Source organism: Bufo gargarizans, chromosome 4 (genome assembly GCF_014858855.1).
Source record: "Bufo gargarizans isolate SCDJY-AF-19 chromosome 4, ASM1485885v1, whole genome shotgun sequence".
Lineage (NCBI taxonomy): Eukaryota > Metazoa > Chordata > Amphibia > Anura > Bufonidae > Bufo > Bufo gargarizans.
Window position 1 is genome coordinate 296,426,643 of NC_058083.1, and position 24,471 is coordinate 296,451,113.

A 24,471-nucleotide genomic window follows, 5' to 3' on the forward strand; every position below is an offset into this window, starting at 1 on the left:
ACATCTGAAGGGCCACAGGTTGAGCATCTCCGACAATATTTAACAGCTGAACATTCTGGCTTCATGAAACATACCTCAAACAAATGAAAGTGTATTGATTTCATTAATGTTGAAGATTAGCTTGTAATTTGCATTACTAAAGCAAATACCAATACACGTGCAAATGAAGCTAGGGTTAAAATACCCATTTGCCATTTCATTTTCAAAATGTGTGCAGAATTCATGCCGAAATTAAAAATAAAATCCTTTCATTTGCAATTTCATTTTCGACCCGAGCATGGTTAATACAGTATGTGACAAAAAGAAAATGAAAATCAAAAAGCTCTGTGTTTTTTAATTTGAAGTTTTCATCACCCATCCTGGTATTTCATGGTTAATATTAAAAGTTAAATAAAAACAGGAAAAGGTCAAAACGAGAGTTTTAAATTCAGTTTTCATCCTGCCATTATTTGTGCCAATATTCAAATGAAAATGAAAATAGATTTGAAATTTCATTTTCATGTTGTCCTAATATACAAATATATGCAGTTTAGGAAAATTAGTATTAGTGGGCGTGAGTCAACATGCCAACAAGACATACAGTGTATATAAAAAGTCTACACACCCCTGTTAAAATGTCAGGTTTCTGTGATGTAAAAAAATGAGACAAAGATAAATCATTTCAGAACTTTTTCCACCTTTATTGTGACCTATAAACTGTACAACTCAATTGAAAAACAAACTGAAATCTTTTAGGTAGAGGAAAGAAAAAATATAAAAATTAAATAATATGGTTGCACAAGTGTGCACACCCTTAAACTAATACTTTGTTGAAGCACTCTTCTTTGCAAAAACACTCCAAATCTGTCAGATTGCGAGGGCATCTCCTGTGCATAGCCCTCTTCAGATCACCCCACAGATTTTCAGGTCCGGGCTCTGGCTGGTCCATTCCAAAACTTTAATCTTCTTCTGGTGAAGCCATACCTTTGTTGATTTGGATGTATGCTTTGGGTCGTTAGAACGGTTCATAATTCCCTCTAGCTTAACTAAGGCCCCAGTTCCAGCTGAAGAAAAACAGCCCCTTGGCATGATGCTGGCACCACCATGCTTCACTGTGGGGATGGTGTTCTTTTGGTGATGTGCAGTGTTATTTTTGCACCAAACATACCTTTTTGAATTATGGCCAAAAAGTGCAACCTTGGTTTCATCAGACCATAACACCTTTTCCCACATGCTTATGGGAGACTCCAGATGTGTTTTTGCAAAATGTAGCCTGGTTTGGATATTTTTCTTTGTAAGAAAAGGCTTTCGTCTTGCCACTCTACCCCATAGCTCAGACATATGAAGAATACGGGAGATTGTTGTCACATGTACCACACAGCCAGTACTTGCCAGATATTCCTGCAGCTCCTTTAATGTTGCTGTAGGCCTCTTGGTAGCCTCCCAGACCAGTTTTCTTCTCGTCTTTTCATAAATTTTGGAGGGACGTCCAGTTCTTGGTAATGTCACTGTTGCCATATTTTCTCCACTTGATGATGACTGTCTCCACTGTGTTCCATGGTATATCTAATGCCTTGGAAATTCTTTTGTACCCTTCTCCTGACTGATACCTTTTAACAATGAGATCCCCCTGATGCTTTGGAAGTTCTCTGTGGACCATGGCTTTTGCTGTGGGATGCGACTAAGAACATTTCAGGAAAGACCAACTAGAGCAGCTGAACTTTATTTGGGGTTAATCAGAGGCACTTTAAATGATGGCAGGTGTATGCTGACTCCTATATAACATGATTTTGAATGTGATTGCTTCACAGCTACATCCCCAGTTAAAAAGATTTCAGTTTGTATTTCAAGTGAGTTGTACAGTTTATAGGTCACATTAAAGGTGGAAAAAGTTCTGAAATGATTTATCTTTGTCTCATTGTTTTACAGCACAGAAACCTGACATTTTAACAGGGGTGTGTAGACTTTTTATATCCACCGTATATTATTTCATTCTAATAGAGGGCACTGTGGACAACAAATTGAATAGCAGGAATGTAATTGTAAAAGAGTGTGTTCTGCACAAGAATGCATCAGTTTGGCTCCATTCCGCTTTGGAGGCAAACACCAAAACGCTGCTTGCAGCGTTTTGGTGTCAGTCTGACGAAACTGAGCCAAATGGATCCATCCTGACGCACAATGTAAGTCAATGGGGACGGATCAGTTTTCACTGACACAATATGGCACAATAGAAAACGGATCCGTCCCCCATTGACTTTCAGTGGTGTTCAAGATGGCTCCATCTTGGCTGTGTTACAAATAATACAAACGGATCCGTTTTGAACGGATGCATGCGGTTGTATTATCTGAACGTATCCATCTGTGCAGATCCATGACGGATCCGCACCAAACACGAGTATGAAAGTAGCCTTACTGAGGCGATTCAGCCCGCACAACCCCTAGCAGGTACAGATTGCTATGGCGAAATACAGATACAAACGCAAAAACACAAATACAATCGCACTCTGCAACCAGCACTCTGCCCTGCCTCTATGCTGGATGTTGAATGAGGCATTGGTGTACATTTTGGCCACTCATGGAGGCGACCTTGACGTGGTGAGTGGCTTATTACGCTTTGGTCAAAATGTACACCAATGCCTTATTCAACATCCAGCATAGAGGCAGGGCAGAGTGCGATTGCATTTGTGTTTTTGTGTTAATAATAAAAAGCATAGTCAGGCCTAGCTCTTGTCAGAGTTTTGGTCACTGGTTTCCCTCAGTGATGGTGAGCCAAAACCAGGAGTGGAGCCTTCATAGAGATCAGGTATAATGGAAAGAGTTGCTCCTGTTCTGTGGTTTTGACCTGCACCTGCTTTTCAATCACAAGCACTGATGTATGAAATAGGCTTTAAAAGAGTTTTCCAGGATTTTTATATAGATTTTTTTAAAAGCTGGTCACGGTGACCAATGTGACTAGAAATGCATCATGCAGGACACAGCTAATCTTTTTATAAAACAGCCCTGGATTGGTATTACCTGTCTCCTTGTTTAGTTTTTCAATGTTACTGTGTTTTTGATTTGTGATTTTCTGCCAAGTTACAATTTAGTACCACATTTCCATACTGTGTTTTTTTCTTTTCCTCACACTTATCTCTATATTTTTTTTTCCATTAGGCTGTATCAAAAATGGTCTGGCAGAGTGCTTGGTCTGGAGATTTAATGCTACAATGAGGACACACACACGGGGAGCCCCCAGTGTGTTTTTCATATATGTGCTTTGTTGTGCCTTTGCACATGGCTCCGATGTCAGCACAAATACTCAAATCCCGTTCCTCAATGCTAAATACGATGGATACCCCATGCTGTACTTTTCAGAGGGTGAGGTGGAGAAGCTGCGCACCCAAGCTGCAGGCACCCATCAGCACATTGCATCACGCATTAATAAAGCCGTTTATACTATGCTCACCAATCCCTCGGAATACCTCCCACCTTGGGATCCAAAGGACTTCTCTGCCAGATGGAATGAAATTTATGGAAACAACTTGGGGGCATTGGCGATGTTCTGTGTCTTGAATCCTGACAACACTGAAGCAATTGGCCTGGCAAGAGAATACATGGAAAGAATGGCAGCACAGCCTAGTTGGTAGATTTTTTCAAATATTTTCTTTTGATGCATGTTTTAGTTTTCAATATTTACTGATGAAAGAAGAGTTGTTGCAGTTTCTTTTACATAAACCTCCATGTCCCTAATCTACTTTCATGGGACTCTTATACTTCCATGTGAATGTAATCTAATGTAACCATTCACAGTGCAATCTTTCATGTATTTCTGGATGTACCAAAACATATTCTGCAGCTTTGGAGCACTTTTGGAGTTCTACACAGGGTTGTGGTGTTTCCCTAATTTCTCCCCACAGCTGAAAGACTATCTCGTCGGTTAGATCATAACATATAAAGCACACATGTCAAATAATAAAATAAGTCACAATATCCTGTAAGATATAGTTTGTGTGTGTGTATATATATATATATATATATATATATATATTAGCAGAAGGACACAGCTTCGAACGGGTATATTTCATCTATAATTTAATGTTTCTGTGTGTCGTTAAAAGATATCAACATTATCCCCCATAACAGTGACCTCTACAGTACCCCACCCCCTTAACAGTGAACTCCACAGCCCCTCACCCCCTTAACACTGACCCCCCCCCCCCCCCACAGTGCCCTGCCACTTTAAAATGGGACATTCACAGCAGACCATCCCCTTAACTTTGAGCTTCACAGCAGCCTGCCCCTTTAACAGTGAGTCTCACAGCACCCTACACCCTTGACAGTGACCTCCTCAGGGGATCGCCCCCTTAACAGTGACCTCACAGTACCCTGCTGCCTTAACAGTGACCTCCACAGCAGTTGCCTCTTTAATAGTTGCTCCTGCCCCCTTAACAGTGACCTCCACAGTTTACACCCCTTTAACAGTGACCTCCATAGCGCATTGCCCCTTTAAAAGTAACCTCCACAGTGCCTGGCCCCTTTAATGCTAGGGCTACACAACAAGTGTTGCATAACATTTTGTCTCAACAATTTTTATATTGATAGGCTATGCTGTCGCACCCCAGGATGGATGCATGTAGCAGCGTAGTTGTGCCCTATGTGTCGTGCGACTTATTGTCATCCTGTAGCCCTAGCCTAAAGCTGACCTACAGCAATGAAGAAAAATAACTGGGTTGTTATGAAAACCTGGAGTAAAAATGTGTGTATGGCAGTTGGAATTTAAAGAGAGACTTGCAGGCTTGTATTGGATAATGCAGGTCATATTTTGGGAATATCTCAGGAACGGCACGTCTAAAACCTTCCTGGACACCTGATGTACCTTTGTGCCAAATTTGGTGAAGATCGGTCCAGTCGTTTGGTCCCGCATAAAGAACAGATAAACAGACAGACAAACTCATTTTTAGATGTACAGTTTCAAGAAAAAGTATGTGAACCCTTTGGAATGATATGGATTTCTGCACAAATTGGTCATAAAATGTGATCTGATCTTCATCTAAGTCACAACAATAGACAATCACAGTCTGCTTAAACTAATAACACACAAAGAATTAAATGTTACCATGTTTTTATTGAGCACACCATGTAAACATTCACAGTACAGGTGGAAAAAGTATGTGAACCCTTGGATTTAATAACTGGTTGAACCTCATTTGGCAGCAATAACTTCAACCAAACGTTTCCTGTAGTTGCAGATCAGACGTGCACAACGGTCAGGAGTAATTCTTGACCATTCCTCTTTACAGAACTGTTTCAGTTCAGCAATATTCTTGGGATGTCTGGTGTGAATCGCTTTCTTGAGGTCATGCCACAGCATCTCAATCGGGTTGAGGTCAGGACTCTGACTGGGCCACTCCAGAAGGTGTATTTTCTTTTGTTTAAGCCATTCTGTTGTTGATTTACTTCTATGCTTTGGGTTGTTGTCCTGTTGCAACACCCATCTCCTGTTGAGCTTCAGCTGGTGGACAGATGACCTTAAGTTCTCCTGCAAAATGTCTTGATAAACTTGGGAATTCATTTTTCCTTTGATGATAGCAATCCATCCAGGCTCTGATGCAGCAAAGCAGCCCCAAACCATGATGCCCCCACCACCATACTTCACAGTTGGGATGAGGTTTTGATGTCGGTGTGCTGTGCCTCTTTTTCTCCACACATAGTGTTGTGTGTTTCTTCCAAACAACTCAACTTTGGTTTCATCTGTCCACAGAATAATATGTCAGTGCTGCTGTGGAACATCCAGATGCTCTTGTGCAAACTGTAAACGTGCAGCAATGTTTTTTTAGGACAGCAGTGGCTTCCTCTGTGGTATCCTCCTATGAAATCCATTCTTGTGTAGTGTTTTACATATCGTAGATTCGCTAACAGGAATGTTAGCATGTGCCAGAGACTTTTGTAAGTCTTTAGCTGACACTCTAGGATTCTTCTTCACCTCATTAAGCAGTCTGTGCTGTGCTCTTGCAGTCACCTTTACAGGATGGCCACTCCTAGAGAGAGTAGGAGCAGTGCTGAACTTTCTCCATTTATAGACAATTTGTCTTACAGTGGACTGATGAACAGCAAGGCTTTTGGAGATACTTTTATAACCCTTTCCAGTGTTATGCAAGTCAACAATTCTTAATCATAGGTCTTCTGAGAGCTCTTTTGTGCGAGGCATCATTCACATCAGGCAATGCTTCTTGTGAAAAGCAAACCCAGAACTGGTGTGTGTTTTTTCTAGGGCAGGGCAGCTGTAACCAACACCTCCAATCTCATCTCATTGATTGGACTCCAGTTGGCTGACACCTCACTCCAATTAGCTCTTGGAGATGTTATTAGTCTAGGGGTTCACATACTTTTTCCACCTGCACTGTGAATGTTTACATGGTGTGTTCAATAAAAACATGGTAACATTTAATTATTTGTGTGTTATTAGTTTAAGCAGACTGTGATTGTCTATTGTTGTGACTTAGATGAAGATCATATCACATTTTATGACCAATTTGTGCAGAAATCCATATCATTCCAAAGGGTTCACATACCTTTTCTTGCAACTGTATAAGAGATCTTAGGAACGGTAGGACAAGGATAGGATACATCTACAGGAGTTTAAAAAAATTGTCGGCATGCACACTCCGGGATTATTGTTTATTTGGAGCTACGATTTGCTGCATTTCAATTCCCACAATTCACCTTCTTTGTGGAAGGAAACTGAATTAAGGTTTTTTTTTCTGGGATTTTGATACTGTTGACCTATCCTCAGGATAGGCCATCCGTATCTGATTGGTGGGGGTCTGTCACCCCCGCCGATCAGCTGTTTTCAAAGGCTTTTCCATGCTTACCAAGCATAGCACCATACATTGGATAGCGGCTGTGCTTGGTATCTCGCTCAGACCCACTGAAGTGAATGGGGTTGAGCATGATTCCAAGCACAGCCACTATACAATGTACGGCACTGTGCTGGGTAATCAGAAAGAAAGCCGCGGCACTCACAGGAATGCTGGTGCCTTATCATACAGCTGATTGGGCGGGGATCCCAGGTGATGGACCCCCTATTACCTATCCCGAGGATAGTTCATCAGTATCAAAATCCCGGAAAACCCCTTTAATCCTGAGTATGGAAGCATTGGGCACACTTGGTCTTAATGATAGTAATGATCTCAGTGCTTTTCTATGTGTATTTACAGTGCAATTAAGTGTTCTCTTTATATTGCAATGGGTTTCATGTTTTATACATAGTTCAAAATGTTTCTCTCATATCACTCCAGTGTTTTTTCATAACTTGGAATGTATTTTCTTGTTTTTAAACCCAGTGACTTGCACTGTATACGTATGGCACATGTTGCCTCTTTAAAGATGGCGCCTGGAGCGTAGCAGGCACCATATTCGCTGGGTGCCTGCTGTTTTCTACAGCAGACACCCACAGTCAATGTCTGTAATTGGCAATAATACCATAGGCTGCAATGGTAATTCACTGCAGTCTATGGGAGAAGCAATCACATGTTATAATTGTACTGACCCGTAGAATGAAGGTAACAGGTATAACAACGAAACCTATAAACCTATGGAAGAATTGCATTATTTTCAGTTCCATCACATTTGGAATTTTCTTCCAGCTGCCCACCACATTGTATGCAATATAAGATGATGCAATTAGAAAATACAACCTATCCCGCAAAAAAAAAAAGCCCTTGTACGGCTATGTGAATGGAAAAATAAAACAGATATGGCTTTGGAAAGGCAGTGAGTGAAAATTGAAAATTAAAAAAAAGCTAAATCTCTCATCCTTAAGAGGTTAATGAAGTTGCAATTGTAACAGTATGTGTGTGTGTGTGTATATATATATATATATATATATATGTATACAGTACAGATCAAAAGTTTGGACACACCTTCTCATTCAAAGAGTTTTCTTTATTTTCATGACTATGAAAATTGTAGATTCACACTGAAGGCATCAAAACTATCAATTAACAAATGTGGAATTATATACATAACAAAAAAGTGTGAAACAACTGAAAATATGTCATATTCTAGGTTCTTCAAAGTAGCCACCTTTTGCTTTGATTACTGCTTTGCACACTCTTGGCATTCTCTTGATGAGCTTCAAGAGGTAGTCACCTGAAATAGTTTTCCAACAGTCTTGAAGGAATTCCCAGAGATGCTTAGCACTTGTTGGAACGGGTCCGGACCCATTCATTATTTATGGGGCCGGAAGAGATGCAGAGATCACACTATGTGCTCTCCGCATCCGCATTTCCGGAGCACGGCCCCAACTTTCTGGGCCGCGTCTCCACAAAAAAATAGAACATGTTCTTGCGGATTGCAGATAAGAATAGGCAGTTCTATGGGGGTTCCCGCCGAGTGTATTGCGGATCCGCAACACACTACGGACGTGTGACGGGACCCTTAAGATACATCCTGATAGATTTCACACATTGTAGGAAATGTATGAGAAGTTTAGCTTTTTGGCCAGAGGGTTTTGCCTTTGGATTTTACAATTCTGCAGATACTTGCTTTGATCTTTTCTACCCTAAGCACAGGGTAGCATAAAACATGTGCGCTTCTGTCATCATGCCTGGCACAGATGTTGTGAATGGAGCACACGTGGTTGAAAATCTTAACATCTCTAAGCTAATGAGCTCCAAGGGATGATATGGGGCATTTGATATGGAAATGTAGTTCCTGTCAGATCATGCCTTGTCAAAACACAAGTCATTTTTGGCCAGATTAAATAGACTTTTCCAGAATAAACATTTATAGGTATGACTTTTTTAATTAGTTTCTTCTACATTCCTTCTGTATTAGTACTTGAGACAGCAATTGCAGGGCAACGCCTGGATTATTAAATAGGTTTTCTCACAAAAAATATTCTACAGTTTTAGAACCAGCTCCTAGATCTGAATACTTTTGTAATTGCATGTAATTAAAAAATTTGCATAGTCGCTGAGTTATTCAACAAAATATATCTGTATAGCGCCACCTGCTGTTTGTATTTTCTCTTATTTCTTTGTCCTGCTCATTGAAATGGCAGCACATGCTCAGTTTCATCCTTTAACTGCCTCCTGAGCTGTGATAGGGAGAGCATGGACACACCCCCTTAGCTGCAGCAGAAAAGACACACCCATTCCCATTAAGCTGTCAGCTTGATGTAGCAGAGCAATGAATGGGGAGATCGCTGGATCCATGTGAGGTACAGGGCTGGGTTTAGCTTTGCTAGAAAGAGTTAGTCAAGAGGTAGTTCTTACATTAATCATGGGATAACCCCTTTAAGATCTCGCCATTGCATTTGCAGTACACTTGCAAGCATATTTCAGAAGGATTATAACTATGCTACTAATGTGTGCCACTGTATAGGTATACATTGCCAATAGGTTCTTATGTTAAAAAATATATACTGTGCAATAAACTTTTTCACAGGATGCCTCTGCGTAGAATAGCATAGTCGATCATGCTATATATTAAAGCAAAATAAAGGTATACGGCCATGTACTAGACTCGACAAAGGCCAAAAAGACACTCTTTTGACCTACAGTATGAGAACAAAATGTGGCCCATGGATAGGTTCCATGTGTATGCAAAGACCTTTCCCAGCACAAGTGCCAAACGAACACTGAAAACACAGTGTGAACACAACCTTAGAATATCTTAGCAGTTTTGCTTGCAAATTAAGTAATTTCAATTCTGATTTTACAGTATTGTAGTCAGAGGTCCATTAACTCCATTTTTTGCAAATATGACCAGTGTCACTTTATGTGTGAATAAAAAAATACCAAATTTACCAAAAATTTGCAAGAGCTATTGGCAAATGGAGATGAAATTTAATTTTTTTTTGCAAATTTTCCATTTTAATCAATTTTTTCAAGAAACAAAGCAAGGGTTAACAGCCAAACTAAACTTAATATTTATTGCCACGATTCTGTAGTTTATAGAAACACCCCATATGTGGTCATAAACTGCTGTACGGGCACACAGTAGGGCGCAGAAGGAAAGGAACACCATATGGTTTCTGGAAGGCAGATTTTGCAGGACTGGTTTATTTACACCATGTCCCATTTGAAGCCCCCCTGATGCACCCCTAGAGTAGAAACTTCACAAAAGTGACCCCATTTTGGAAACTACGGGATAAGGTGGCAGTTTAGTTGGGACTACTTTTAGGGTACATATGATTTTTGGTTGCTCTATATTACATTTTTGTGAGGCAAGGTTACAAAAAATAGAAATTCTGAAATTTCATCTCCAACTCTTGTGGAACACCTAAAGGGTTAAAAAAAGTTAGTAAAATCAGTTTTGAATACCTTGAGGAGTGTAGTTTCTTAGATGGGGTCACTTTTATGGAGTCTACTGTAGGGGTGCATCAGGGGGGCTTCAAATGGGACATGGTGTAAAAAAAAAAAACAGTCCAGCAAAATCTGCGTTCCAAAAACCATATGGCGCTTATTTCCATCTGCGCCCTGCCGTTTGGCCATACAGCATTTTACAACCACATATGGGGTGTTTCTGAAAACGATAGTATCAGGGCAATAAATAGAGAGTTTTGTTTGACTATTAACCCTTGCTTTGTTAACAGAAAAAATGGATTGAAATGGAAAATTTGGCAAAAAAATAGCTTTTTTGGCACCGTTTCTTTTTTTGACTGTGTTCATTTGAGGGGTTATGTCATGTGTTATTTTTATAGAGAAGATTCATACGGACGCGGCAATAGCTAATATGCCTACTTTTTTAAATTTATTTAGGTTTTACACTATAATATCCTTTTTTACACCCCAAAATTCAGTTTCAGAGTCAGTTTATTTTTAGCCGATTGTCTTAAGTAGGGGCGTATTTTTTGCGGGATGAGAGGACGGTTTTATTGGCACTATTTTGGGGTGCATGACTTTTTGATCGCTTGCTATTACACTTTTTGTGATGTCAGGTGACCAAAAAAATTCTTTTTTTTGTCACCTTACATCACAAAAAGTGTAATAGCAAGCAATCAAAAAGTCATATGCACCACAAAATAGTGCCAATAAAACCGTCCTCTCATCCCGCAAAAAATGAGGGTCACACAGCTAAGTGTGCTGTGCACCCAGACACCCGATCAGGGTGAAGCTGAAAAAACAACAACTTTTTCCTAAACTCTCCCTAATCTCCCTGCCTAATCTAAGCTGTCCCTAAACCTGCCCCTAAGTACCTGTGGGTGGTGCTGGGCACAGATGGGGTGCTGGGCACAGATGGGCTCCACAAGGCCCCTCTCTCCACGCTCCAGGAAGCAGTGTGGAGGAGGAGGCAGAGCTGGGGGAAGTCAACCACCCCTCCAGCTCGTGCAGCCAATCGTAAGCGATCCTGAGAGGTGACATCAGCGTCACCTCTCAGGATCAAAGGATGGTGATTGGTGGTGTATTATCACACCATCGATCACCATCCTATTCCGGGTTATCGGGTCAACAGAGACCCGAATAACCTGGAAACGCAGCAAACCGCAGGTCTGAATTGACCTGTGGTTTGCCGCAATCGCCGATACGGGGGGGGGGGGGGGGGGGTCACAATTGCTTTGACTTTTGCCATGTTTCTCCATATCTAAATATCTGTAATGATGGTATTTAAAAAAAAAAGTTTCCTAACTTTCCTAACTATCTGTTTATTTTACAGGTTAGTGAAGGATGCTCCGTGGGATGAGGTTCCCCTGGCACACTCACTTGTAGGCTTTGCCACGGCTTACGACTTTCTCTACAACTCTTTCTCTAAACACCAAAAAGAGAGGTTTCTTGAAGTAATTGCAAATGCTTCAGGTTACATGTATGAAACCTCATACAGGAGAGGGTGGGGATTTCAGTATCTCCACAACCATCAGCCTACTAACTGTGTAGCTCTACTAACAGGAAGCCTGGTCATGATGAATCAAGGTATGTTTCAGAAGGCGAATGTATGGTTCATGGGTTCTGACCTTTCTTTGAATGCCAAGCATTAATTTCAGGTGTCTTTACTTGACATTGTACTACTTTGACAGTAAAATATTGCCATATGCTATATATTTTTTGTTTCATGTTTTCTTTCCATCAAATGCTGCCCAAGAATATTCTACTCTGAGCCTCTGTTCACAGTTGTCACAAAAAGTTGTCTCTGTATTCGGCACTATTTTTCCAGTCACAAACAACATCATCTGCTTCTAATGGAGCCTCCAACACAGACGTGTATATAGCCTGGTGCCATATATATTAGAAATCAGAGGAATTATGATATTAGTTATTAGTAACTTTAGGCAGAATCATACCTTGGTGGACCTTTGGTTGTCTTCTACTGCTGCCACCAAGGAATGATGTGGTCTGACAACAATTAGTAGTTGCTACAGGCTTGGTTATTTCTCTCTATTTATGCAGTAGGCTCGGTTCTGTTCCTGCATCTAAGCAGTAAGCTTGTCTCTGTTACCATATCTATGCAGTAAGTTCTTGTATACACTACACTAAGGCTGTGTTAATTTCTCTTTATACTTTATTAATTTGCTTAGAGAAAGCACCCAGCACATACACTGATTGAACCTTTTGTGTCAGCATACCATACAGGGGGAAATGGTGAAAAAGGTATACCATGCACCAAGAGACTTGCAAAACTTCATGTTCTTACCTCTGAGACAACACCATTCAGATGAAAGGGAATTATATTCAGCCATAGAATAATCTGCAAGTCTGCCTCATATAAATATACCGTTAGAGTAGGACTAGGTTTGATGACACTAGTAGATAGGATTTAGTAGACCAGTGAGTGGATGGAAGGATGTAGGATGTGTGGATTTGTGTGACCTCTCTGTAGTTTAATTAGCAAGCTGAGGAAGCAAAGATAGTAAAGCCACAAGATAATTATTGGCTGCAGCCAATTGGCTACATCATTTGTACGAACAATCTTACCAGCAACATGTCCAGACTAAACTGGTTGAATAGGGAGTTGGTATTAAAAAAGGACCTGTAATCAGTTTTTGAAATCACTCAGGTTCCGGTGATGGCATTCAAAGTGGAGGAGCAGGGGATGGTCTTCCCACAACCTGCTCTTGCGAGATTAGTTACATTTTCTAGAGATCAGGCTGTGCCTCTCCAGTGCTTAGATGCTCTCCACTATGACAGTGTAAGAGCGATATTGTGCATGTTGCCTGTGGAGCATAGAGCTGGTCTATGTCCTTTTGTACTTAGGCTCTCTGTTAGTGCACCAAAAAGTGTTGGAGGGTATAAATGTAAAATATGGTAAGTAGTGTAGTCACGGTAGGGAGCAGTGTACCCTGAATGCGTTCATTTCACTATCCCTACCTACTCGCACGATCCAGCCTAAACAGCGTCACTCAACTGGTCGACAGTCCCTTCCATAATAAATGCAGAGGTCTATATGGGAGGGAAGGCCAGGAGGAAAATAATAAACTAGTGACAGATCAGCAACCATGAAAACAGGAAAAAGATGGAAACAGACAAGCTGGGTCAGACCATAGAGACAAAATTGAGCTGAATCAGGAACCATAAATCAGGACCTCGCCAATGTCAATACCAGGAGGGCAGACAGGGGAAAACAAGCCAAATTTGATGCAATACCAAGCCAGGGTCAAAACCAGGAAGAAATGTTGGGGTCCAAATAGTCAGGGAAAAATCAAGTTAAGGGTACTTTCACATTTGCGGCAGAGGATTCCGGCAGGCAGTTCCATCGCCGGAACAGCCTGCCGGATCCGTCAAAACGTATGCAAACTGGTGGCATTTGTCAGGATCCTGATCTGTCTGACAAATGCATTGAAATGCTGGATCTGTCTCTCTGGTGTCAACCGGAAAAACAGATCCGGCATTTTCAGTTTTTGCGGTCTGAGCATGCGCAGACCAAAAAAAAAACGGATTCGCTTTGCCGGAACACTCGGCATTCATGCATTTCAATGGGAAAAAATGCAGGTGTTCTGGAATTTTGGACGGAGAAAAAACTGCAGCATGCTGCAGTATTATCTCCGTTCTGAAAAGTCTAAAAGACTGAACTGAAGACATCCTGATGCATCCTGAACGGATTGCTCTCTATTCAGAATGCATTAGAATAAAACTGATCAGTTCTTTTCCAGTATTGAGCCCCTAGGATGGAACTCAATGCCGGAAAAGAATAACGCTAGTGTGAAAGTACCCTAAGGGTGCAAATCAGAGGTCAAGAATCTAGTAGACAAAATACTCACAAGAAGGCTAGTGAAGCGAACCAAAAGAATAACGCCAAGCACAGGCAATCTGCAGCCAGCAGTGGGATTTATTACAGGCAAGCCATGTTGATTTCAAAAACTGATCACAGGTCCTCCTTACAATAGTAGACACCCTGGTCCTGAAGCAAAATAGTACTGTAAATAAATGCCTGAATTCAGTAGATCATCCTGTCCAACTATATGGCTGACTATGGCCAATTTTCCAACCTGGCAAGTCACCTTTTTGGCAGCCAAATCTGTCAAGTTTTTCAAACCATGTTTGGCCAAAATTGGCAATTTCAGCCAACTTTTATCTTAACACTGACCTTAACACATGACTGCAGGATCAGACTACACATTTTAAAAATGGAGACACATAGGTTTACAGAAAAGTTTTTTCTTTTTTAATAGATACACTGAAGCAATACAATACAGCTGAAAAGATTCAGTTAAAATAATTTTCAACCATGCTGTTTTTGTTGTTGCTGTATTTTAAATGAATGCGTTTTCATTTTATTAGGATATTTACAAGAAGCTTACTTCTGGACAAAACAAGTTCTAACCATCATGGAAAAATCCATAGTCCTGTTGAATGATGTGACAGATGGGTCACTTTATGAAGGTGTGGCTTATGGCAGCTATACAACAAGATCTCTCTTCCAGTATATGTTTCTTGTCCAAAGGCATTTTGATATCAATCATTTCAACCATCCTTGGCTAAAAGAACACTTTGCTTTTATGTACAGGACTGTCTTGCCAGGTAAGAGACTTTGGAAAAATGAAATAATTTATCTAAACAGAACAGTTTTTCCAGATGAAAATAAGGTCTTTTTTTATTACTAAATTTGTGACTCAGCGGTACCTGGGGGTGGGGTTTTAAGTTTGTCTTTTGAGGGTGGACACATTGTGGCAGGGGGCGTGTCTGGGTTCCTTCCTGCAAGAGTGACGCCCCTCTGGGCACCTTACTGGCTCATTTGCATACCAAATAAACTGGATTTTCAGAGGATAAAAACAGCTATTGCTGGAACAAAGGCACATCTTGAAATAAGGTAATAAATGCTATTAGGCCATGGCTTTACTTCAATAGCTATTATCCTGGTGACAGATTTCCTTTAAAGCTCTCCTACAGCAGTGAAGATAAATGGCTGGATTGTTATGGAAACCTGGAGTAAAACTGTGTATGTGGATGCTAACGGCCTGCGAGCTTCTATTGGCTGATAAGAGTCATGTGATCAAGCTTCTATTGGCTATTGCATTTTTTGGGAATATCTCGGGAACAGTACGTCTTAGACAGCTAAGACCTGGTCTAAAACCTTCCCAAATTTCGTGATTGTAAATGCGATGGTGCGATTGTAAACACACACACACACAAAGTTTAAAATCTTTGCTAATTTATTTAAAAGAGAGAAACTAAAATAATAATTGAGTGCAGATTGATTGATGGGGGGGGGGGGTTATTTCATTTGATCAAAAGGCTGTAACAAATGTGAAAAAAGTGAGAAGGTCTAAAGAGTTTCCAAATGCGCGGTGTGTATGTGTATATACATAGAATATTCTCCATTTTTGAAACCAGCACTTGGTTCAGAATACTTCAGTACTTGCATGTAATTACAAATTTTGTATAGACATGATGTCATTAAATGAAATGTATCCGTATAGCACTACCTGCTTTTTGATTTTTTACTTACTGTGTTTCTCTGTCCACCTCACTGAGGTGGTCTACATGCCCAGTTTACATCTTTATCTGCCACCAGCCATATGTTTTGTTATAAGCTGTGTCAGATACAGGGAAAGAGCTGCAGCAGAGAGGACACTCCCCCTGAGATGTCAGCCTGAAGAGAATCTAGCAGAACAAACGGAGCAATGAATGGGGAGATATCTAGATCCATGTGAGGTACAGAGCTGGTTCTAGCTTTGTTAGAAAGAGATTGTTCGTGTACCATGTGATGTCTGATTTTCATTTTCTACATCAATCATGGAATAACCCCTTTAACCAGCAGTAGGCTGTAAACTGTGAGCCGCCAGGGAAAGCATGACCACCAACTAATGGCTGGCACCAGTTGGTGCTGCAAATTCATTGTATGTACTGTTACTCTGAAGCAGAGCTATCAACAATAAAATTACATGACACCAGAGCAGAATCATCCATCAACCCGTTTTGCAATTCAGTTGTGATTTTACCAACCAGATTGAGAGAAGAGAGACAATCTGGTTAAATCCCACCCTTGCTTTCTGAAAATGTGAGGTGTTTGGGGCTTTCCAGGTGCCCTAAACATAGCATCTTTGTGGTATGTTTTATGCAAAGCACACATTTCTATACAGCTTTGAATTTTCGTATGGGTATGCTCTGGCTGCAGTTTCCTGAAACTTCATTCAAGTTCTCCAAAATCTTCGAAAGGTTTTCCACATGCCCAGTCTTACACGTTTTTCTTATTCATACAACACATTGAATTCTTATTGGTTATTGGTATTTTGTCTCCCAGGCTATTTGTTTGTATTACAAATGGCTCTGTCCACACTGGTGTCATGATGTCCACCTTTTTACAAGATTCTGAATGGATTACCTTTCATCAGTTTTATACCGTGTACATTTTTTTAGTTAGGAGAATCTGAGACCTGGTCAAGCTGAAACACGAGAGACAGCTGAAATCACGTGGATGAATTCTTATACAGTATGACTGTACTCTTGGATAATAGGACTCTTTTCTATGACTAATGGCTAAGGAAAGCCACAGCTTTTTAAAGTTATTTATTCAGGATTTAGAGGAAAGTGCCCAGTCTTGTAAATTCCATCTCTCTGTCTGGTAGGAACATTTTGTAATGGTAGCTGCTCATTGACTTGTTTACAATGCTGTGTGCTGAGCTACAACCACACAAACGTTAAAAAACTGCGTAATTGGAAGCTCTAAAAGCTTGAGGTTAGTTCACAGAAACCATATTTTGAACAGAGATTATGTATGATTAATTATATCATCACTCTCAGAATTTGGTTTTGACTGTTTATTTTCTGCATTTATTTTCGCTTTTTTTTAATCTCAATCCATACAGGATTATTTCTCCCATTTAAAACAATTTAGAAATGATACATTCTATCAATGGGGGTAATCAGTATCTGGTAACAAGGGTATCGGTTGTTGTTTTCCCCTTTAAATGGGTTGTTCAGCTTCATAATATTCATGCCCTATTCTCATCAAGGCCGTGGCACTTATGCAAGTGCTGCATTGTCTGGATTGCAGTGATGGTACAGCGTAATTACAGGTTCCTCTCATATTCACTTGAAATTACACTGTACTGCTATGACGATCTGGATGGCGTGCTCGTAAACTTTGAAAAGGATGTGGCGCTTCCATGAGCACTGCGGCCACTTCAAACCAGATGTCACACCCTCTCAGATCTGACATTGATGATCTATTCTGAGGATAGGTCATCAATATGGTGACACTGCACAACTGTTTAAGGCCCCATTCTCACCACATTTTTGTAATCCTGATGAAAAAGTTTTTTTTTTCTAAGGTAGAAAAAAGGGTAACTTTAAAACAGTATACAACAGGATATTTACCCTGTTGCATCTTGTCATTGGTATCTATTGTACAGAGAAAACAGGATAAGAATGAATCCTTAAAGGGAACCTGTCACCTCCAAAAACCACCCAAGCCGCCAGCAGTACCTGACAGTAGCCAGCAGCGTGTTTCCGACGATAAATTTCTTCCTGAAGGCCAATGCGGCTAAAGCTCAGAAAACCTTCTTTTATCCCCTGCCGACGCCCTTCTCTAGTCATGCTTGAAGTCAAGGGGGCAGCGGCCTCATTGCTTCAAGTCAGGATAACCACGCCCCTTTCCCTGCCCCTTCGCTGTGACTGACAGATGGCAGTTCGGCTGGGTTTGCCGAACTCTCTGCATAAGTGCTGTCAGTCACAGCGAAGGGGCAGGGAAGGGGGCGTGGTTATCTTGACTTGAAGCAATGAGGCCGCTGCCCCCTTGACTTCAAGCATGACTAGAGAAGCGCGTCGGCAGGGGATAAAAGAAGGTTTTCTGAGCTTTAGCCGTATCAGCCTTGAGGAAGTAATTTATCGTCGGAAACACGCTGCTGGCTACTGTCAGGTACTGCTGGCGGCTTGGGGTGGTTTTTGGAGGTGACCGGTTCACATTAACAGGTTAGAAAGAAAGCCGCATCATTTTGTTGTCCTTTTGCTTCATTTTTTACAGTAAATTTGACAATGCTACATGCTCCCCCCCCCAACTGTACATTTCAATAAGATGCCAAAACAAGGTGTAAAACTAACCTAATTTTCTTATCTAATCCTGATGGGATGTCTTAGGGCTGTATTTCACCAGCAGATTATCTGACAGATTTTCTGACCAATCATTGGTCAGATGGCCGCTTACACATTCAGATCTTTTGTTACACACACCAACTATTGGTCTGATTCGACAGGAATTGGTCAGATAAATAATTGGTGTAATACAGCCCTAAGTGCGCTTACAGATGGGTGATGCTTCCATCTAGTGGCTGTCCCAGTTTACAACAGACAGCACCCAGACTGAGCACTGACCTGTTCAATTAAATGGAAGCATTCACATGGGTGTTTTTTTTTTGCACGGACCAACGGTCTTTGCCAAGAAAATAGCAGCATGATATTTATTTAAATACATGGGTTCTGAGAAAAAAACACACCCATCTGTTTGTGGTCCATTTGAAATCTCATCCATGTTCACTGGTTTCTTATCATCCTTCTGAAATAGGCTTTAAAAGGGTTTTCCAGGATAGGTCGTCAATATCAGATTAGTGGTGTGGCGGACCAGGATCATCTGCTGAGTGGCAGTATGCAACTACACATTGGGTGGAGCATTCTGCTTCCAGCTCCATCCATTGTTTTGTTACTGGAGGCCGATGCTGCCGAAAACAGCTGATAGTTGGGGGTGCCATGTGTCACTATAAATGTGGTTGCAAAAGTGCACTACTCTCATTACTCTCGGCCAGCTGATATCTTTTTCAAAGATTATATATAGATCAGGGGTGTAGCTAAAGGTTCATGGGCCCTGGTGCAAGAGTTCAGTTAGGGCCTCCCTTAGCTCATTGCTTTGTGGCCAGGGGCAAGGAAGCACATTGCCTTCCTGCTGCCTGAGGCAAAAATTGAAACAGCACCCCCCTCTGCCAAATTCTTGACCTAACACTTTCCCTCCAGCCAGAGGTGTAACTTGACCAGTATGCACCTTCTATAAAACAGGTGTCTTCTCATGTGGTACAAGGGTCTTTGGGGCCCCTCAGACTCCTGGGCCCGGTAGCGACTGCTACCTCTGCACCCCCTATAGCTACGCCCCTGATATAGATTATATATAAAATGTACTGCATAAAGTGTGTGTACAATTGCCCTTAATATAGTCTAACTGCCTGAGAATGTGCTTTAATTTTATATCCTTTATATCAGTGGTGGCGAACCTATGGCACGGGTGCCAGAGGTGGCACTCAGAGCCCTCTCTCTCAGCACCCGCACCCTGGAAAAAGTCTATGGTGTACCAATATGCCTTACACTTTTCCTTCCATTTATCAGCGCAGGGCACGCTATGAACAGCACAGGCAGCGCATTAAATGTGCGCAGGCTATTATAGCTAAATGATAAAGTACATGGAAGATATCCTATAGTGGACTGTAGTATTCAGGGTAAATTGCCGTGTTGGCACTTTGCGATAAATAAGTGGGTTTTGGGTGGCAGTTTGGGCACTCGGTCTGTAAAAGGTTCGCCATCACTGCCTTATAGAATGCTAATGGTTAGCTGTATGATGATGTATATAATGTGCTTTTTTTCTAGGTTTTCGGAGATCAGTTGCCATAGCCGATTCGAACTACAATTGGTTCTATGGTCCTGAGAGCCAGCTGGTGTTTTTGGATAAGTTTGTTATGAGGAATGGCAGTGGCAATTGGCTGGCGGAACAGATTCAACTAAACAGAGTCCAGGAAGGACCTGGGACCCCAGCCAAGGGTCAACGTTGGTGTACTCTGCACACAGAGTTTCTTTGGTAAGCAAGCATTTTCTCTAAAGTCTAAAATGACTGCATCATAACTTTCATTTCAGATTTAGCTTCTTACACGGATCCAAGAGTTTTGAAAACAATTCCACTCTCAGGAAGTTCAGATTCTTCCAATGTTAGGTGGGAGCAGTCATTGGAGCTCTGTAAAAATATTAGATAAAGGTCTACTAACAGTGACATTGTTGCACACACTTTTTCTAATCTTACTTAATAAAATGACTAGTGGCTTAGTCATTTAGTAAACTGCTGATCATATTCTAAAATGGAGGGGGGTAGACCTGCATGAAGCCAGTGAGAATCAGAGGTAAGACTTGCCAGCTCCGACTTCATACTTGAATGCTTTTGATTGACGTTCTTGCTTGCTATGATGTAGCATAATATCATAGTGAGCAGTCTTTATTTACCTAGCACAGACATTTTTGGTCACTCTTATCAAGCTGTAATCGCTTGCCGAAAGCTATAAGTTAGCAAAAAGTCTCTTGTATTGGGCTAACAATCACACTGCATTGCACTATTTTAAGATAGTTATAGCTATGGTATGTTTGTGATCCAGACTTCATCACTAAAATGTATGGGGATCTACTTTGGCCTGTGTTATTACCCCTGGGTCCTTTTAATACTTAGCAGACAGCTTAGAATTCAAGAGGTAATATGGTGAGCTTGGTTATTCTAGTCGCTAGAGCTGATTATACTTTTCAGTGGTAGCTTACTGTTCTGTAGCCAAAGGAGTTGGTCTGAGAGTAGAAACATTTGAAACAAATGACCTCATAAATCTTTGCAATTCAATGCTCCGTCAAGTTACAATAGTCTCGGGATACAATATTTTCCACATACAATGGTCATTCCTGGCTTATAGTAGCTTGAAACCACATCCAGTGTCATCATAGACAGTCCAGATTTGCAGCATGTGTGATTGGATGGAAGATCCAGTCAATAAGCATGGGCATTTCACTGATGAAACCTCTGTATTACTGAAGTGCAGGCACTGATTGGTTGCCTTGTAGCATCTCTGCAAACTGAATGAGGGATAGAAGATCATTACTGTAACCGTTCATCCCCCTTTGAGTTTGCATATTTTTGGCAGCAAGTCCCTGGTTTAGACAGGATAATGTGCTGTTGACCAAAAAACTATAACAGAAGAGATCACCCAACAAAGTTCCATAGAGTTATGGTCTCAGATTACAAAAATTCAAAGTTACATTGGTCGTCACAGGACAAATATTGTACATAGAACATATCTGCTATTGAAAACGCCACAATGACTGTGGTTGTCGTGTCACTTTAACTGCAATATGTAATGTCATAAAAAAAAAAAACTTAACAGTGACTGAATATTAATGCTAAAGGATTTATTTTATGTTTTACAGGTATGACGCATCATTGCCATCTACACCTCCACCAGACTATGGTACTCCTAAGTTGCATTTTTTTGAAGACTGGGGTGTGGTGACCTTTGGGAGTTCTCTACCAGCTGAAATCAACAGGCCTTTTATCTCTTTCAAATCTGGAAAGCTTGGTGGCCGTGCAATATTTGATATTGTTCACAAAAATAAATACAATCAGTGGATCAAAGGATGGAGAAACTTTAATGCTGGGCATGAACATCCAGATCAGAATTCCTTCACGTTTGCACCAAATGGATTTCCTTTTATAACAGAAGCTTTATACGGACCAAAATATACTTATTTAAACAATGTCTTAATGTTTTCCCCATCCGTTTCAGATTGCTGCTTTTCTCCGTGGGAAGGTCAGGTGACAGAAGATTGTACTTCAAAATGGCTTAAATATAAGCATGGTGAAGCTGCAGACTCTCACGGAAGGGTGACTGCAGCAATGGAGAAAAGTGGAGTTGTTTTCATAAGGGGTGAAGGGGTTTCAGCCTACAGCCCAGCACTAAAGTTGAAAAGCGTTCAAAGAAATCTTGTTCTACTCCATCCACAACTGCTGCTACTTGTTGACCATATTCACCTAGACCACAGTAGTACTTTGGAGGCAACAACAACTTTTTTCCACAATGTAGACTTGCCTTTTGAGGAAACCTCTATTGATGGTGTTCATGGTGCAATAATTAGGCACAGAGATGAAATATATAAGATGTATTGGATGGATGACACTGGCTTGAGTGAGAAAGCCATCATCACCTCCGTAAACTACCCGCAAGGTTACCCTTATAATGGAACTAACTATGTGAATGTTACTACCCATCTCAGGAAGCCAATCACAAGAGCAATATACCTTTTTATTGGACCATCTGTTGATGTTGAGAGTTTTAGTGTCCATGGAGACTATCAGCAAGTTGACGTGTTTCTGGCAACTAGTGATCATGCTTACGCTGTCTACCTCTTCACTGGGGAAACACCAAGTGAGTCAATTTATGCTAAAGTAGTTGCAGACAGACAGAGAATTGTGTTTGACAAAAGTTCATCCATCAAAAGCTCTTCACCAACTGAAGTAAAGGATTATGTGGCCATTTTAGAGCAGCATCTCCAACACTTCAAACCAGTCTTCCAGCAACTGGAGAAACAAATCTTGTCGCATGTAAAGAACACCGCTAGTTTTAGGGAGACTGCTGAGCGGATTCTTAGGTTTTCCGATAAAAGAAATACAGAGGAGGCAATTGAGAAGTTATTTTCTATTTCTCAGCAGCAGAGGCAACCAAGCAAGGTGAAAAAAACCAAAAAGGGACCAAGAAAGTACAAGTTTATCAATGCTGTTCCAGACATGTTTGCACAAATAGAAGTAAATGAAAAGCAGACCAGACAAAAGGCCATGGCTCTGGCTCAAAGTGAAATTCCAATAAATGAGGATGAAGAAATGAAAGACCTTCTGGATTTTGTAGATGAGCCATCAGTAAAGCAGAAATCTAGCCCTCCTAACAGGCATGGCCCCATGTGGACGACACATTACAACAAGCCTTCATTAATATCTGCTTCTTATACAAGACTTTTTTTAATCCTAAATATTGCCATTTTTATAGTTCTCTTAGCATTACAATTGTCACGATTTTTGAGGACTAAAAATGTCTATAGAAAGAGGTGTCTTTATGTCATACTGTCTGTTGATTTCTGTATATTATTGTGGCTTTATTCCTCATGTCATCGGACACAGTGTTAGAACAGGAAGACCTTTACATCTATGCAAAATTGGGACATCAACAGCATTTAGTGCAAATTTTTTGCAATTCTTTGTAAAATGGTAATATTATAAAAACGTTTATATCTGGACATGTTTTATAAAGGGAAACTCACTATAAAATATGAATGGACTACTATGAATGTTTACTTGCTCGGTCAATACTACAGACAGGAAAATAAATTTTGTTTTGTTTGTTAAAGTACCTAAATGTGTGGAATATTCTATAAATGTATGTTAGAAATGCTGTGCAGGTGGTCAGTTGGGGAGACTTTATCACAGGCCGTATGCCAGTTTTTCAATAAACAAAGGTTGCAGATTTGCTCCTTTTCATCTGTACACCGCCTAAGCCACCTTTAAAACAGTGGATGGGGTTTAGTGTGAGGACGTGGCCTTCCATGGCTTACATATTTACTATAATTTAATCCAGCAGTTTGCATAAATTATAGTGCAAATCTAGGTCAGTGTAAAACTGTCAGATGTGCCAAATTTATAAAAAGGTGTGAAGTTCTTAATATATTTTGCCACTTCTTACTCCAGTACACTTCTAATATGACGGACATATCCCATCAATGGACAAATCCCATCAATGGACAAAATATGTACAGGTCAGTTACTGATCTTGCCTCTGCTGTGGTATATATGTTGTGTTCTATTCTATGTATATGAAAATCTATTTTTAAGATTGTATCACTTTGAAAAATTAGATAATTTTATACAATACCTCTTTAAAGATGTTTTCAGACATAGGGGGTTATTTATCAAACTGGTGTAAAGTGGAACTGGCTTAGTTGTCCATGACAACTAATCAGATTCACCCTTTCATTTTCCAAAGAAGCTGTCAAAAATGAAAGGTGGAATCTGATTGGTTGCTATGGGCAATTAAGCCAGTTTTACTTCACGCAAGTTTGATATATGACCCGAATAGTTTTTTTGGTGGCATTTTCTGCACTTTTGCATTGTATTTTGCAGAGTATTTTGCTGCAAGAGTGCCAATGCCAGATTTTAGCTGAAGGTCTATGGGAAATATGAAACACAGGACACACAAGCGTTCTTTTGCTTCTGAGGTTTCTGTTAATTATCTTTCTTCTTTTCAAAAATGTAGCATGCTGTAACTCTTGGCATTTTTTTCAGGTGTTTAGCCAAAACCTTCTC

At 40.6% G+C, this 24,471-nt stretch overlaps 1 protein-coding gene across 3 annotated transcripts in view; it reads left to right on the forward strand.

Annotated features, from left to right (window-relative positions):
• DSE (dermatan sulfate epimerase) overlaps positions 1-24,085 on the forward strand; it is a 42,778-nt gene extending 18,693 nt beyond the window's left edge. The window contains exons 2-6 of one of the 3 annotated variants that reach the window (XM_044291513.1): positions 3,133-3,601; positions 11,620-11,873; positions 14,676-14,915; positions 19,965-20,172; positions 21,552-24,084. In XM_044291513.1, the coding sequence (XP_044147448.1) occupies positions 3,186-3,601; positions 11,620-11,873; positions 14,676-14,915; positions 19,965-20,172; positions 21,552-23,298 (2,865 nt within the window). In that variant the 5' untranslated portion in view covers positions 3,133-3,185 and the 3' untranslated portion in view covers positions 23,299-24,084. Of the gene's footprint in view, positions 1-3,132; positions 3,602-11,619; positions 11,874-14,675; positions 14,916-19,964; positions 20,173-21,551 lie in introns of those variants that run through there. The other 2 variants (XM_044291514.1, XM_044291515.1) reach the window with 2 other exon arrangements.
• The last annotated feature ends 386 nt before the right edge of the window (positions 24,086-24,471 follow it).